Raw genomic sequence first — 14844 nt, forward strand, 5'->3', positions numbered from 1 at the left:
GAATTGAGCAACATATACTCGTTGGTTAAATTTGATCCCAACGTGATATTTTCTATTTACCGGAGTTGTCAATTCTCTGTCACTACTATATTTGTAGAACTACAGGTAGATGTAACAGTCTGTTCAGCCTTAATATTTCCTCATTTTTACATGACATGAGTTGTAATATACCGGTCATGCCTTGGATATCGTACCAAAAATGTGTTTGAATAAATAAGGCCTCCCTGCATCTACATTTGAGTAAATAGACCTTCCCCGTTCCCTATTTGAATAAATATGGTGACATGCATCTTTGAATGTTCTCAGCTTAAGACGTACATATGTACGACATGAGAACTGTTGAGAAACATTTGAAACTCTAAACCTATTAAACACTGTGGGCTCGCCGGGAAGGACCAATGCCACCTTTTCCCTTTTGCATGCGGCATAAGTAATTGTTTTTGGGCCTCTTCATCATGAAGTTTGTTGTTTTGGCAACAGGAAGAATAGTTTTACGTAACTGTTGATAACAATCCGTTTTAGGTATTTGGGAAACGTGTGAGCAACAAGCACTGACCCTGACTGAATCTTTTAAAGAATGCACTGCTGTCCATCTATTCTCCATATACTCCTTGGATTTCTTTCTTCCAAACATCCTAATGCCCCCTGGGGTGAGGCACAATGGAAGGATTTCTGTACATTTGGGGGGGTAAAGCAGTGCTTCCTTCTCTTAATGGGACCTCCAACTAATATGGACTGAAAGACGCCCACATTCCCAGGAATGACACATTGACTTAGTGTCAAGGAAAGTGTAAGCGAACTACTGTATTTCTCCATGCTGTATGCAGTGACCGTTGGTGTTTATTTTCTCAACTGCAGCTAGGCGGAGCCATTTATTTTTACAATATCACGATTTTGAAATTGCTTTATAAAATAATTCTTTAACACCTTGAATTCCCCAAAATTGGCTTGATGTTACTCCATTCCCGAAAAAGAAAATAAAAGGAAGTTTCCCAATTTTGTTTGAAGCGGTTGGTCATGTCTGTGCCTTATTCAGAAATGCACTTTTATCGCACGGATACTGTCCAAATTTAAACCACTAGTATGTTAGATGGATTGGTGATGCTGTTTTGCTGGTCATTCACCAGCAGTGCCTAGCAACACTACACCACGCTCATGTGACCCCGGGGGACATATCCACTATATACATAAATGAACTGAGGAAACCTTTTGGTTTAAAGATTAAACAATTTCAACAACTAGCTACAACACGTTTTTCTATTTATTTATTTGGTGGATGACAAGGAGCAACTAATGGGGAACACTGCATCTCTTTGAGGAACAGACATTATTTGAGGAAGTCCTAAATTCTGCATGTCCTGCCTTCTACTTTTGTTCTGTGTTCATATTTATCTGTTTATTTTGAATTGAATGCTTCACGGTGAAGTGTGCTCCCGTATTGACATTCACTATTTGTCAAAGGCGTCATGGAAGCCAAACCGTGATGGAATTTGGGTTTCAACACAATCGTGCCACTATAAACAGGCTGATGAGCCCTCATTCTGCCACGGTGTTGACACATTACGTCAGTGAAGCTCCTGATTAGTTCCTCCCCGACGAGTGCAGCACATCTTTATAGTGACGAGAGGAAAGCAAGTCCGAACGTGAGGACCAAAGAACCCAATCCTATCACTTAGCGTGTTTACATGGGTCTTTGTTGCTTTTAGACGACACACAGCGCGCACTCTAGATGAATCTAGCAGTTGGCGTCTGTGATAGGGTACAGTATGTATGCTGATTCGTCTGTTGCTGGGATATTCGACTTGAGACTTGTTTTTTCATAGGTATCATCACTTAGTAGTACAAGGAAATCAGAAATAAAATTTGAATTCAGGATTCTTTGGCCAAGTGTCAAGACCAGTCAGTGACAATGTACAAGACTTTAGACATAGACTATTGTATTCGCCATCTTTTGCGGCTTTGCTCATCTTAAAAGAAATAAATTTAAAAAAAACGGTGCTCCCCTTTTTACGTTTCATTTTTTGGTTTGATAACTAACAAAACTTGCAGTTGCAGGACAACATGGTGAAACTTGTTCATACGTCAACATTTTCCTAAATGTTTTCTGTAGTTACCGATTGTCAATCAAAGCCCTTTTTAAAACATGCCTGATGCCTTGTCTCAAAGCAAGCAGGTCAAGGTTCAGGCGTCTTCTGTTTGAATGAGGCTTCTGGAGTGGTCTGTGGCTCGTTGTTTCCCTCTGCCTCCCAAGAAAACGTAGCGAGCAGGATATTGGAGACTAATGGAGGCCCCTGGAAAAGTCCTTATGCTTAGAAAGCTAAGCTGGAAAAGCTGCCGTCAACACCGAGGCTCTTTGTTCCTGTTCCCGCAAGGCTTTGAGGGGGTTGTCACTATTCACCTTATGTAGTGTGTGGTATGGTTTTAGTCAGCTACGCTTTGTGCCAAGTAGTTTAAAGATGATAGCCAACAGAATTTTAAACTGTGGTGTATAGAAGTATTCAGTAATCTGCGAGAAGATGACATAGTCCACATCTGCAGTTAACACTTCTTCACAGAAGATCAAAATCATCCCATTGTTGGGTTACTCGAATGCCCACCCATCACATCACATGTAAAATTAAACAACCAAGGAAATATTTTGTTTTGCCCTTTTTGGGACAGCCAATCTGAATTTCGCAAATCATGACTTCACAATTCGGCTAATTAATATAATTGCACTCTCTTTCACACAGAGATTGTCCGCCATTGACTTTGCCACTTTCAAGGTGTATACACTGTGAGCAACACTATCATGTCAAAGCCAAATGGCAAGCAGATCTGCAGCATTAGGTCGTATACATCTGCTCTATTAGTTTAATTCTGTGGCTTGGTGATGAAGTGCTGCCTGTCCTAGTTAAAATAGAGTTCAATATGGTTAAACTCTTTAATGGTGGCATTGCTTAAGCGTCACTCATTTGCACTGTGGACGTGGAGCAGTGAACATCGCCAGCTGTGGAGCGAGTCTCAGTCTCCAAATATCTTCAGTAAATCCACAAAAAGTCGTTTGATTTGTTCCTAGTCGCTTGAGGGCTTGGACGATTAGCAACACTGAATTAGCATTGGCTTTGTCACAACACCTTAGCTCCACTGCCGGTTATCATGGTAGCGAAAACCATACATCTGACATCACTGTATTGAACAATGGAGTTTAAATCGGGATACCTGTTTTCAGTGAAAATACTGTAAATCACGATTGACACTAGCTGTTTTGGTCTTGGAATCTTACTCATTGCTTATATTATAAAGTTTTCTTTATTTTCTGTATTTGGGCTCTCTTGCATGTCAATCACACATTGACTATTTTCGCACCCATTCACACTATGCTCTGACTCCTGTGTGGAAATATACTGTAAGTGATGATGATGATGTAGGTTAGTAGAATGGGGATTTGTGCTGGCTAAATTGAGGAGGCATCATTTGTGCTGCAGAAAGAGACTGAGAGGACCTTGAAGGGTGCATTGGGAGACGGCTTTAAAGAGATTTTGTTTTTTCCCCCGCTTATTCTGCATCCAAACTCATTCCCCTGGCTTTTTGGCACCGATCACCATCCTCTACTTAATCCAATACAACCGCCAAGGCTTGCAGCTGAGCCAAATACAGTTTCTGTTCCCGTCTTTGGGTTCGGAACCTTGTCGCAGAATTGAGGAGGAAGTGAGCGGAACTAGTCGGGCCAGAAGAGAGGTTAATCCCCAGCCCAAACATTGTTCCATCATCTAATCCGGGTGGAAAAGGGAGGGACTGGTCGGAATGCTAACATTTAGCTCAGCGTTAGGGCACTTTAGTGGAAATTTGGCTTGTTTAATCAGAAGGGCTTATCAAGACTTGGGGGCAATGGCGGAGATAGAAAGGGGAGCCAGTGTTGGAATTCTGAGCATTAAAGCTCTTAGGAAAACAAGTGAGTAAAAATGCAGCCACTGATTACCACGGTTTGTTTCCATGCCTTGGTCAGAGGATGCTGTCGGGCAAATTTGGAGGCCTCTTTTTTAGATACAGGGGGTACTTGGTTTAGACTACACCGTGTTCCAACAAGTGTACAAATTTGAGTTAAGTCGCCACCATAAGAACATAACTGTTTTGATTCCAAAAAAGAACAGATGCAGACTGTTGGATATTATAGAGTATGTTTTTTTTATTCAAAGATATGTATTTGGAAACCACATTCTAAGCCTTTATTTTAAATGCTGCTGTCACCGCTCAACATGATATTGACGTTTGAGTTTGACATCATGTCATGAACTCTTCCCTCAAATGGTATCGAAAATGTTTGTGATGTCAAACAACCTTAGAGTGAGTCAGCATAATTGACTTGCCTTGTCAGTCAGCTGCTGTTTGCTCATCATCAGAATGACAAGCGATCAAAGTCAATTGTTTTAATTTGAGCACTGAACTTGAGCCACCTTAACTTAAATGTGATGTGGCTTTCCGCAATTAGATCATTAGATACATCATCAGCGCCACAGCCAACTACTAGGTCTTCAAACGTTTCATTTCAATTGAGACAAGAAAATAGAATCCTTACCAAATAGAAGGAGTTTGCTGTTGACACTTGGAAGCTAGCAGCCACAGGCTAGTTGAGACCTGGAAGCTAGCAGCTAAAGGCTAGTTGCAATGTTGTTTTGAACGAAGTCCAGGTGTGTGTTGCCAAGTGGGATGAATGCATGACTAATCGGGTAGTTATGCAAAATTTTACCGGCATAACCGGCCAACTGATCTGGCAGATTTGTCCTTTTTTTCTTTTTGTTTTTTATGTTACAGGGTACCAGGTACAACGACATTGAGTAACTAATACGTGATCCTATATCTAACTGTTCCATGTTAACTTTTATTGGCAAACCTTAAAACCTACCGTATTAGAGCCATAACTGAAGACCCACACACAAGTCCTCTGCCTGTAGTCTAATGATGGTCAACATAACAAGACCGGATGGGTGAGTCTTTATACACGTCCCGGCTTTTCCCTAACCCCTGGACACTGCCACCATTACACCACAATTAGGCCTCTGATGGTCGGAAAATTCACGGGTTGACTTCAAACCCTCATTCCACACTCATACCTTTCGCGAAGAACTCTCGACTTTTTGTAACCCAGGGATGTTTCCGCTGCATAATACAATGCCAAATATACTCTTATCAGTCATTAGTACTGTAGATGATCCATCTTTTGTACAGCTTTTATTCTTTAGCTCAGGAAAAAAAAGTGATTTAAGAGTTCCTCCCAAACACATGCCAAAAATACTATGTGTGAAAGTCAGGCTGCCAGATTAGTTTAACATGATGGCTGGATCTGCAACTGATTGTGCCGATTTGGGGGATTGCGACCTGGCATGCAGGCTTGAGACGTACTTATGGTCCGACATTAAGCTAAAAAAGCTACACTCATAAAAAAGCTCATGATTGATTCAAGAATTAGGAAAAGATGAGACATAAGCTATCCCATATGATTAGGTCTGCTCTCTCTAAGGGTGACATTATAAAAAAACTAAAATAAAAAAAAGCCGTAACAATGATGCACTGTCATAAAGGTAACAGAATTAATGAAACTACCAGTTTTCCTGAAGGTCCCTGAGATATAGATGCAACATTTGTGATGAACATTAATTTTCTCAAAGAAATTTAAAAAATGGCTTTGGTCAGACCATGGTTCCTTGAAATCTTAGAAGTATGGAACAGGATATTTTTTTGTGTTCACATGACATAACATGCAACGTTATTTCATGTAATTAAATTATATTCATCAATGTCCAACGACACTTTGTGTGATTAATTCATTTTTTGAATTGACAGACCCATCTTACTGCATACATGGTGTCCACACGAATATAAAAAGTCCTAAATGGTGGTCTTGATTTTATTTGATTTTTTTTTTTTCCAAAATTAAGACCTTCACAATGGCTTGAGCACCAGGCAGTGCAAAATGGCTGTATTTATTAAACATACTGACAAAGGAAGGAACTGCCTTTTTGAGAGCCTCAACATGTCTTTCCAAGGGTTTGCAATAAAAAAAACTTCTCCAGTCACTTCCCCCGAAAATAAGAAACAATCATCCCCAAACATCTCTATCCTAACAGGTCACTCTATCATCAGAGGATGCACAAAAAAGTTCTAAATTGAACAGCGAGTCAGTCTGCCATTTTGGTTTGAAGCAGCAATTTTCAGCAAATTCCAGAGCTCCCACTTTGAACTACTAGCAAATTCGCCCAAATGAGTCCCATGAAAAACTGAATAGGAAGTCTGCCTTTTGATTTGAATTATCCATTTTGGGCTGAATTTTTTAAAACAGCTGTTTGTGGATGTAATCTAGATCCTTTTGATACCAGCGGTAGGGAGATAAATAAAAATATCTATACAGTATACATTTTAACTTGGTCTAAAGCTGAACAAAACATGTTTATATTTTTAACCAGCATATGGGTGTTATTTTAAAGCATAATAAGTCTGTCATATTTGGTGCCCTAGCCACTCGCTCCGCCATCCCAGCATGCCAGCACTCCAGGCGCAGAAGCAACAATTCATATACTCACAATGGGGGATCCCTGTGGTGATGACTAATGAAAAGATCTGCATTGATGTATTGTCAGCAGATACCACCGCCGACCTCAGGTTGAACTTGCTCACGACTCTCACGAGACCCCCGGCCAGAGATCTCTCATCGTCGTGTGAAGTTTCAACCGCACTGTACTGTGCCCTCCACATTATGGCACAATATTTATGTTTGCTGAAGGGGCTTTTTGGCCTATTGTTGTTTTCGTCCCGCTAATCGGAAACCAAAGGCATTTGCGGATTAAGCTCTCTTGCCAAATTGTATTAACGAGATTATTGGCCCGCGAAGCCGCAAGACGCGCTCACATGTGTTTTTCAACTCTATAATTACATAACCCACTTTAGACAACATCCTTTAAAAGAAGAAAGCGTCCAACTACAAAAGCCAGCCACGTGTCATGGCAGCAGACACCTTTTGTTTGTGTACTACATCCTTGACGAAGAGTCAACTTTTAAATGAGCCTGTCAGGCGTCCGTCGCCTCTGGGCTTGACTGACAAGTGCATTACGTAGCCCGGCAACCCGCCTGAGGTCCTTCATACCTAGACTTATTGCTTATTAATTTGGGACAGGTAGATTTTTCTGACTCCAGGCAGTGCCGAGGAGCAGGTCAAACAGTCTCCTGTTTTCATTTGGATCCTTTTCCAAAACAGGAGGTTATTTTGGCAAGTGGCTTGTGATCCGTTGCCAGGCATGATTTGACTTGAGAGGAATCCTTTATCTCCCGTTTTATCTCTTCAAATGCAGTTGGAACGCCTTGCCAAATTTGTCAACTTCATCACTTTTTATGTGTTAAAAGGCTAGTTATTCAGTCAGTATTCCAGCAGTTTGAAGTATAGGGCCCCTCGGTTTACGATTCTGAAGTTTCGAGGTTACAAATGCAATGGGTTTGCTGAAAATAGGCATACGAACACGTGGTCACACGGAACATTAAGACAAGCTCAGTTAAGGAAATACTTAATTTTTCATTGGGATGTTTTATATTGATGGCCTAGAGTGAGTTTCATACAAATATTTACTGTTAATCATGACTTTCCTACTTAGCAAATTGAAGTAAAATGGCACACCTTTTGAAGGCACCTCAAAGATGCGGCATGGAGAGGCGACAGGAATGTGTTTGTAGCGTTACCCGACTTAATCCATCACATCCATATTTTAGAAACCTAATACTATATAAATATGCAATACAACAGCATGCACTAATGCCACATAAATCATCTGGAGTAGATCGTAATTAGTATTGGAGCTAATACGACAAACCATTTTCATAAAATGATCATTCTCACCAGAGATGCTGATTATTAAATGCATAAATGTGTGCATATTGTGACAGATGTTTTGCTAGTCAAACTTGCTGCAATGATCAACCAGTCAGAGGACGGCGAAATGGACCTGTGAGGTGAATTTGATTGGGTAGTTTAATTTACATGAGCCAGCACTGCTGATTGTGAAGCCTCTGGGCAAATTAAATTGACATTGCAACACACAGTCTGAAACCCGATTGGACAATTAATCCAACATGCACATACTGTATACCCGCAGCAGTGCAGCCAATAGAAATGCTGCAAAATGAACACAAGATACTTTTGGGAATAAATTCATACAATTGCGTGGAACACATTTTAGAATTTAGGTTTTTATTTGTGTGCACAGGTCAGTGCTCGGAGAGATCGTGTCAGACAATTTTATTGAACTCCCAAAATTGTGCAATTTTAGAGTTGTGCCCTTTGACTACTTTCTATTTTAATTCAGCGTGTTAGCAATCCTTTTGAAGGAAATTAAAAGGGAAGTCAGGCGGCGAATGTTCCAGAACTATTTGTTTGTGAAACAATGCAAGTGACATTCCAGTGAAAACAAGCAAGTCATGCACATTCCTCGCAGCGGCCTGCGTGGCTCACCTGACAACAGTCACAATGAAGAGATTTAAATATCTCATCAAAACACCCAACCAGTCCAAATATTTCTTTCTTTATTTCTCAGCGTGCTCTGAGAATATAGTACAAATGCATGCAAACAGGCAGCTCCCCCTCCTTTTATAAATCCCCTGTCACAACACATTAGCTCGTCATGGCCATTTGGTCAGGATGATTGCAGCTTACGCCAAGCTCGTTAGCGTTTAGCACCATTAGCCAGCGATGGACTTGACGTATGGCGCGCGCCACTTTTGTACAATGCAGTTCCCGGAATTGAAGACTTCAAAAGAGCGGAAATTAAAGTTGTCATGTTTTAATATGTGTATCACTTCGATTTATAGCCTAATATACTTACCGAATGAGCGGACTCACGGATGTTTTCCTTCGTAGGCGGTGACAGGAAGATGCTTCGGTGACAAGAATTTCAGGGGAGGATTGGAGAATGGAATACTGCTATGCGAGTAAGTGGTGGTTTATTTTGATTTTTGTCAGGCTTAAGTGATGAAACTGTCTCTTGTAGTTCCCTCCCTATGTGTTCTTGTGCTTTAGCTGTCTTTTAATCTGACTTACCGCAATGCACTGACTTCAAAACACTGTCAATGCTAAGAGCAGTACTAAAGAGTTATAGTGCGCAATAGAGCTGTTCCACACTATAATTTCCCCGTTGTATTATTGACGGATGTGCGGATGTTCTTGTTGCTCCAGTCCTCGGATGTTTGTCATTGGCTCGCTGGAATTGTCAATTCATAGGAAGCATAAAATGAGGTTTTTGACCTGCTGGCATTAGCTGTACATTTCTCGGAATCTAAGAGCATCTTCAAGGGGTCCCTACCACATTGTTGCTACAGTACACCTCCACTTTGTGCAGCGGACAACAATCCTCTGCTGGGCCTGCTGAAAGCTGTTCTGGGAGAGCGAAAGAGAGCAGGGCTTTCCTGCGATTGAAGTTGTATGAGTTATGCGGTGGGAAAGAGGAGTCTCCTAATGGGGGAAATTACATCTTTTCATCACTAAATAACTTTGCCGGAATGCCGGCGATATCAAATGGCACAAGGCTATCCATGGGTGGGTGCTTCCTCCGTGGGACACAATTCATTCCAGTGCTTCCTCCTGATGAAAACGCCGACAAGAAACATTAGGTGGTGATTCTCAAACTGGGGTCCCAAAGCAATCGCTTCGGGGTCCATAGAATAATTTGCAATTATATAGTGTCATTTGTTTTTAGTTTTAATGTCTGGGTCCCTGGACCCAAAATGTTACAGAACAAAATCTTTCATCTCTGTTGACAGAATTCCTTAAAAAAAAATACCTTCTGTCCTGCATGGTTCAGAAATTCCATTCATGTGTTAATTGAGCTTTTTCCACCAGGTTACTGAGCTCCATTAAACCCGGTTTGGTGAAGAAAATCAATAGGCTTCCGACACCCATTGCTGGCCTGGTAAGTCGTTCACACAGTCCATCTATGCTCCCCCAACATTGAGATTTGTAGAATGCCATTTTCCCCCTTTAAAGAGAAATCACCACAAACACATTATTTTCAAGAATATGTTCCTAGCAGGCCCACTAGTTGAAACACGGCATTCTGATTCATTTTGCATTTGTGGAATATGAGTTAGGCACCAAAATCCACCCATTTTTGGCCATCTCAGGGGGCGGCCATTTTGTCTGTCGACTAAAAATGACATCACAACTGCTCAAGGCTCAGGTATCGACCAATCACAGCTTAGCTTCAGAATACAGGTCAGCCGTCATTGGTTGTTACCACAGCCATGAGCGACTGTGATGTCATTTTCAGTTGACAGAAGTGACAAAATGGCCACCCCGGAGATGGCTAAAAACGGGTGGATTAACTCTTATTCCACAAATGCAATATTTATCAGCATGCCATGTTTCAACTAGTGGGCTCGCATAGGATATATTCTTGAAAAAAACTGAACTTTTTTGGGGACCATTTTTGGTAATATTTAAACTATTAATATGGGCAATATTGATTTTTTTTTTTTTTTTTTTTTTTTTTTGAGAATGGGATGTCAATTAGTTGCAAGGTTTTGCACTATGCAGCGGAGTTTGGCCTCAACTGTGTTTCCACCTTTTGTGAGTTTTTGTGGATAAAATGTTTTTTTTTCCGCAATACAACAAGAATTCTATGGAGATGCATGCGTTTCATTGGACAGTGATATTGTAGACTGTCACCTGTGAGGGCAAAGTGTCATCGACAACTACTGGCCTGGCATGCACATTAAAGAGCTTTTATCTGTTCTTGCAGGTTGTAACTCATGAAAAAGATTTGTTTTGACAAAGGTGCTGTCTGGATGTGAAACAGGGTCACGGGTAAAATAACCATGTTATTAATGCTGAGACTTACATTTGTAAAAAAAAAAGTGCCAAGGGACACTGGTAATTTGGATCAGTGGTGATGCAATAGACAAACAAATCTGGGTTGGGCTGAAGTGTCTTATCTAGTGGCGTCACTAATGGCTTGCCAATGAGCCTTCCCTGCTTTTTTTTTTTTTTATGAGTGTCTGGTAAACACCCAGTCTCATTCCCCGCTGGCATTTTTTGCACCACAACAATAACAAGTAATTATGCTGTTACACTGTTATCTTGGTCAACTATCCAACACTTGTAAAGCAAGGAACACAGTCAGTATATTTTTTATTTTTTTGTGACTCCATTTTGACATTTTATGTTTAGATTCCATCACTTTTGGTCTGTTATCAAATGTCTTGGCAATGCCCACTTCCTGTTAGAGCTGCAATTGTTTTGCCTTTTTGCCATATGCCCGGTGTGATGTATAAAGTGGTTGTTGGGTTGTGACAGTTGCTTTCAACACAACATGAAGGGAGAAATGAGTAAGGTGTTACATTTCACAGCAACGCAGAAAAAAGGTGGGGAAAACGCCGTCAGGTAATGTTTATTGTCTGCTCAACCGTGATCATAATAATGAATACAACATGTTTACCTGCGAATAATAATATAATTCTTTAAAATGCATCGTAATTCCTAATCTCCCGCAGCTTTGCAATTTTTTTCGCTCTCCCGGGGCTGCAATTAGGGAGGTGAGAAACAAACAAACAAGAGGTCTGCTGTTATCAGGCCCTTTCATAATAAAAAAGGGGCAACTCCCCCCTTCCTCTTCCTGTTTAGGACTAATGGGAAAACGAGCCTCTGAGGAGTTTTTGTAATTAGAGCAGCTACCTCAGAGCTCTGGCTGCTCGGCCGCCGTCAACAGGTCGCTTGTTGACCGCTTCTGTTGTACAAACATACCAAATTCTGTGGTGTTGTTTTTCCTACTTTGGAAATACATACTAATTATTCCAATGTAAATGAAAACAGTAAAGCTAACGTGTGGTAGAACGGCTATCTATACAGTATATCCAGCGTGAACATCCAACAAGGTTGGAGTGCTTGAAAAGACACAATACAGTAAAGGTTAGTGAGTCCTGTATATTAAAAATAAATAAATAAATAAATGATGCCACCCAAAAAATTTATTAAATTGTCTATATTAATTCTAAAGTTACTGTGGACGCGCGTAGCAATAAGTTGGCGTGATGGCAGCCAGCCAGGGAAAAAGAGTGGATAAATGAGAGGATCTCCAAAGTTTGGGATCAATTCACACATCAAACAAACATCTTTAGCAAATTTAATATAGCTTATGAATGCTAGTTAAATCATATTGTAATGCTCCACTGGTGGTCAGAAATAGACGGAGCCTCCGGCACGCACATGTTCAATCGCTTTATCGAACAAACGTAAGAAAATAAACATAATAATAAATGCATTCATACACTAGCTGCAATGGCCACAACTGACGGCCACAGTGTATATATCACACACAGTAAGACTTGTGTCCAAATGTAATCCTACTCAGCGAAAATGTGCGTCTGACCCCTCATGCTATCCTACTATCCTTAATCCAAACACTCTCAGCTGTCAGTCACAGTTTTGCGGTCGACACCCAGTTTCCTGTCGAGCCGCCGTAGCCTGCAAATCTGCAACGGCAGCTAGGAAACAGGCAGAAGTGTATATTTTCAAGGGGATCGGGGGGGGGGCGTGGTAGCTCTTGACAGTCGCACCTTGTTTCGTGGCGAGTGTTTCTGAATGGAATCACACCTCATTGAATCAGTCATACATAATTTCCTCTAACTATATTTTATCTGTTTGTTCTGGACTCCAAACTTTCCGAAAAAATAAAAGTCCAACTGATTTGATTAAAATCGTAAATTTACTATGTAACGTACATAATATTGTGCCTAAATAGCATAGCAACTAAAAATAGTTTTAAGAAAAAAAAAAAATCATCGTTATTTTTTGGGGGAGGGATGCACCTACAGCACTTTAGTGTTCTAGTACAAGTACTTCTTTTTGAGTACCTGATAATTCCATCAGCCCTTGCAGTCGTTATGGAAATGTGATTTATTTAAATAAATCAGTTGTATTTTGTGGAGTTAAAGGGGAAGTCAAGCCAAAAACATTTTTTTCAAGACTATGTTCGATGTAAGCCCACTAGTTGAAAAGATGCATTCTGAAAAATATTGCATTTGTGGAATAAGAGTTAATCCACCCGTTTTTAGCCATCTCTGGGGGCGGCTATTTTGTCACTTCTGTCGACTGAAATTGACATCACAGTTGCTCATGGCTGTGGTAACGACCAATCGCGGCTCACCTGTTTTCTGAAGCTGAGCCGTGATTGGTCGTTGCCTGAGCCCTGAGAATTTGTAATGTTATTTTCAGTCGACAGAGGTGACAAAATGGCCCTCCCCTGAGATGGCTGAAAACAGGTGGATTAACTCTTAATCCACAAACGCAATATTTGCCAGAACGTGTTTCAACTAGTGAGCCTGCTGGGAACATATTCTTGAAAAAAAATATGTTTGGGTTAATTTCCACTTAAGTTAAAAAATGTCAATTTTCCCTTAATATTGTGTATTATGGAAAAGGCAACTTTAACTATATTCTCAAAAACCACAGCTCATGTTTTCATAAATAAAAAACGTCACAGAAAACCTTCAAGGGTCCTATCAAAAGATTGCTACAGTGGTTGTGTGTGAGTGACAGTTGTATGCGGGTTGTCCCGCCTCACCAGTGCGCAGACAGCACTGTCCCCAAAACACAGGAAGCCATGGGTCGACCTTTTTTTTTTCTCTCTAAATAAGAGCCGTGAGAATGTTTTCCTTGGTGTGAATGTGTTTATCTCCATGCGGGATAACTTTTATTTACCTGTTTAAAATGCACATTTTCATTTTTTTTTAAGCTTCCACCCTAGAAATAGCTTTGGACTTGTGAATGTAAGGTCATTGTATTTGTGTTTCGGTCTGGGAGAAATCAGGGTGGAGAGGAAACGGTGACACCCTGAGATGGAGAGAGAAATTACTTTGTCGTCAGCCCTCCGAATGACAGAAAGCAGGAAGACAAAGCGGGCGAGGTTGCGCGTGCGCGTACGAGAGAGAAAAAACCTGGGAAAAATGAGAGAGAGCTCGGCTCAGGTTGCATCCCACGCAGATTTTGTCAGAAAATGTCAACGCTATAGACGGGAGCGCGTGAAAGGTGGAAGAGGTATCAATGAGAAGAAGCTGCTTATTGTGGAGAGATGCATTCATTTAGATGACAATTTGAATTTGAAGTCATCTGATAGGAAACCCTGGTGGAGTCAAGTCTACACAAGCTGGATTTTCATGTTAGTTTACTACAGTTCAGACTTTTTTTTTTTCATATGTTTACCGTATTGAATTACCTTTCTATACGTACAGTATTTATGCAAATAGTGCCTGGGGGGGTGTTGTGCACTCGATTGCAGTTGAGGAGGAGGTGTCTTTTGGGAGTGAGGTGTTTTGTAATATAGTTCATATGAAGTGGAAAACATATTCGCATGTGTTAATACTATTGAATTATTGAACATCTCTTTGCAAGGCGTTCCGTAACCACGCTCATCTTTATCAAGCAATCGTCTTTCCCGAGTGAAATTTGATTTGATTATTTGTTCATTTGGGGACTTTCTTCATTAATGAACATTTCAATAGTTACAAAAAAATGGGTCCCGATGCCAGAATGTACAGGCTGTGTCTTAATGAAAGGGAAATGAATGGAAATGCCATTTGTTCCAGCCTCCCAAAAATGCCACATTTTACCCCTTTTTTTTCGCTTCAAGTCAATGGACATTGTGCCTCCCAGAGCAGTGGTATGATGGCATCAGAAATCTTTTGCTTCAAGTCAGTAATGACAGTAATAACCACTGATTACAATAAAACAAATCACCTGTTAATTGCTCTTTGCAGAGGATAAAGAATACAGTATTTGCCAGTGTTTATTGTTAAATTGTCTGTTTACAAGTGCTGCTCCACCTTTTGTGT

The 14844-nt window shown here is 40.6% G+C and overlaps 1 protein-coding gene across 5 annotated transcripts in view; it reads left to right on the forward strand.

Annotated features, from left to right (window-relative positions):
* Positions 1-14844, forward strand: part of LOC147151427 (LIM and calponin homology domains-containing protein 1-like) — a 56988-nt gene that overhangs the window by 10461 nt on the left and 31683 nt on the right. For all 5 annotated transcript variants that reach the window (XM_086021265.1, XM_086021289.1, XM_086021300.1 and 2 more), the window contains exons 2-3: positions 8882-8952; positions 9860-9929. In XM_086021265.1, the coding sequence (XP_085877391.1) occupies positions 8882-8952; positions 9860-9929 (141 nt within the window). The remainder of the gene's footprint in view (positions 1-8881; positions 8953-9859; positions 9930-14844) is intronic.

The sequence above is a fragment of the Filicampus tigris genome, chromosome 2, assembly GCF_054856515.1.
Source record: "Filicampus tigris isolate MCC_2025a chromosome 2, RoL_Ftig_1.0, whole genome shotgun sequence".
NCBI classification, from domain to species: Eukaryota; Metazoa; Chordata; class Actinopteri; order Syngnathiformes; family Syngnathidae; genus Filicampus; species Filicampus tigris.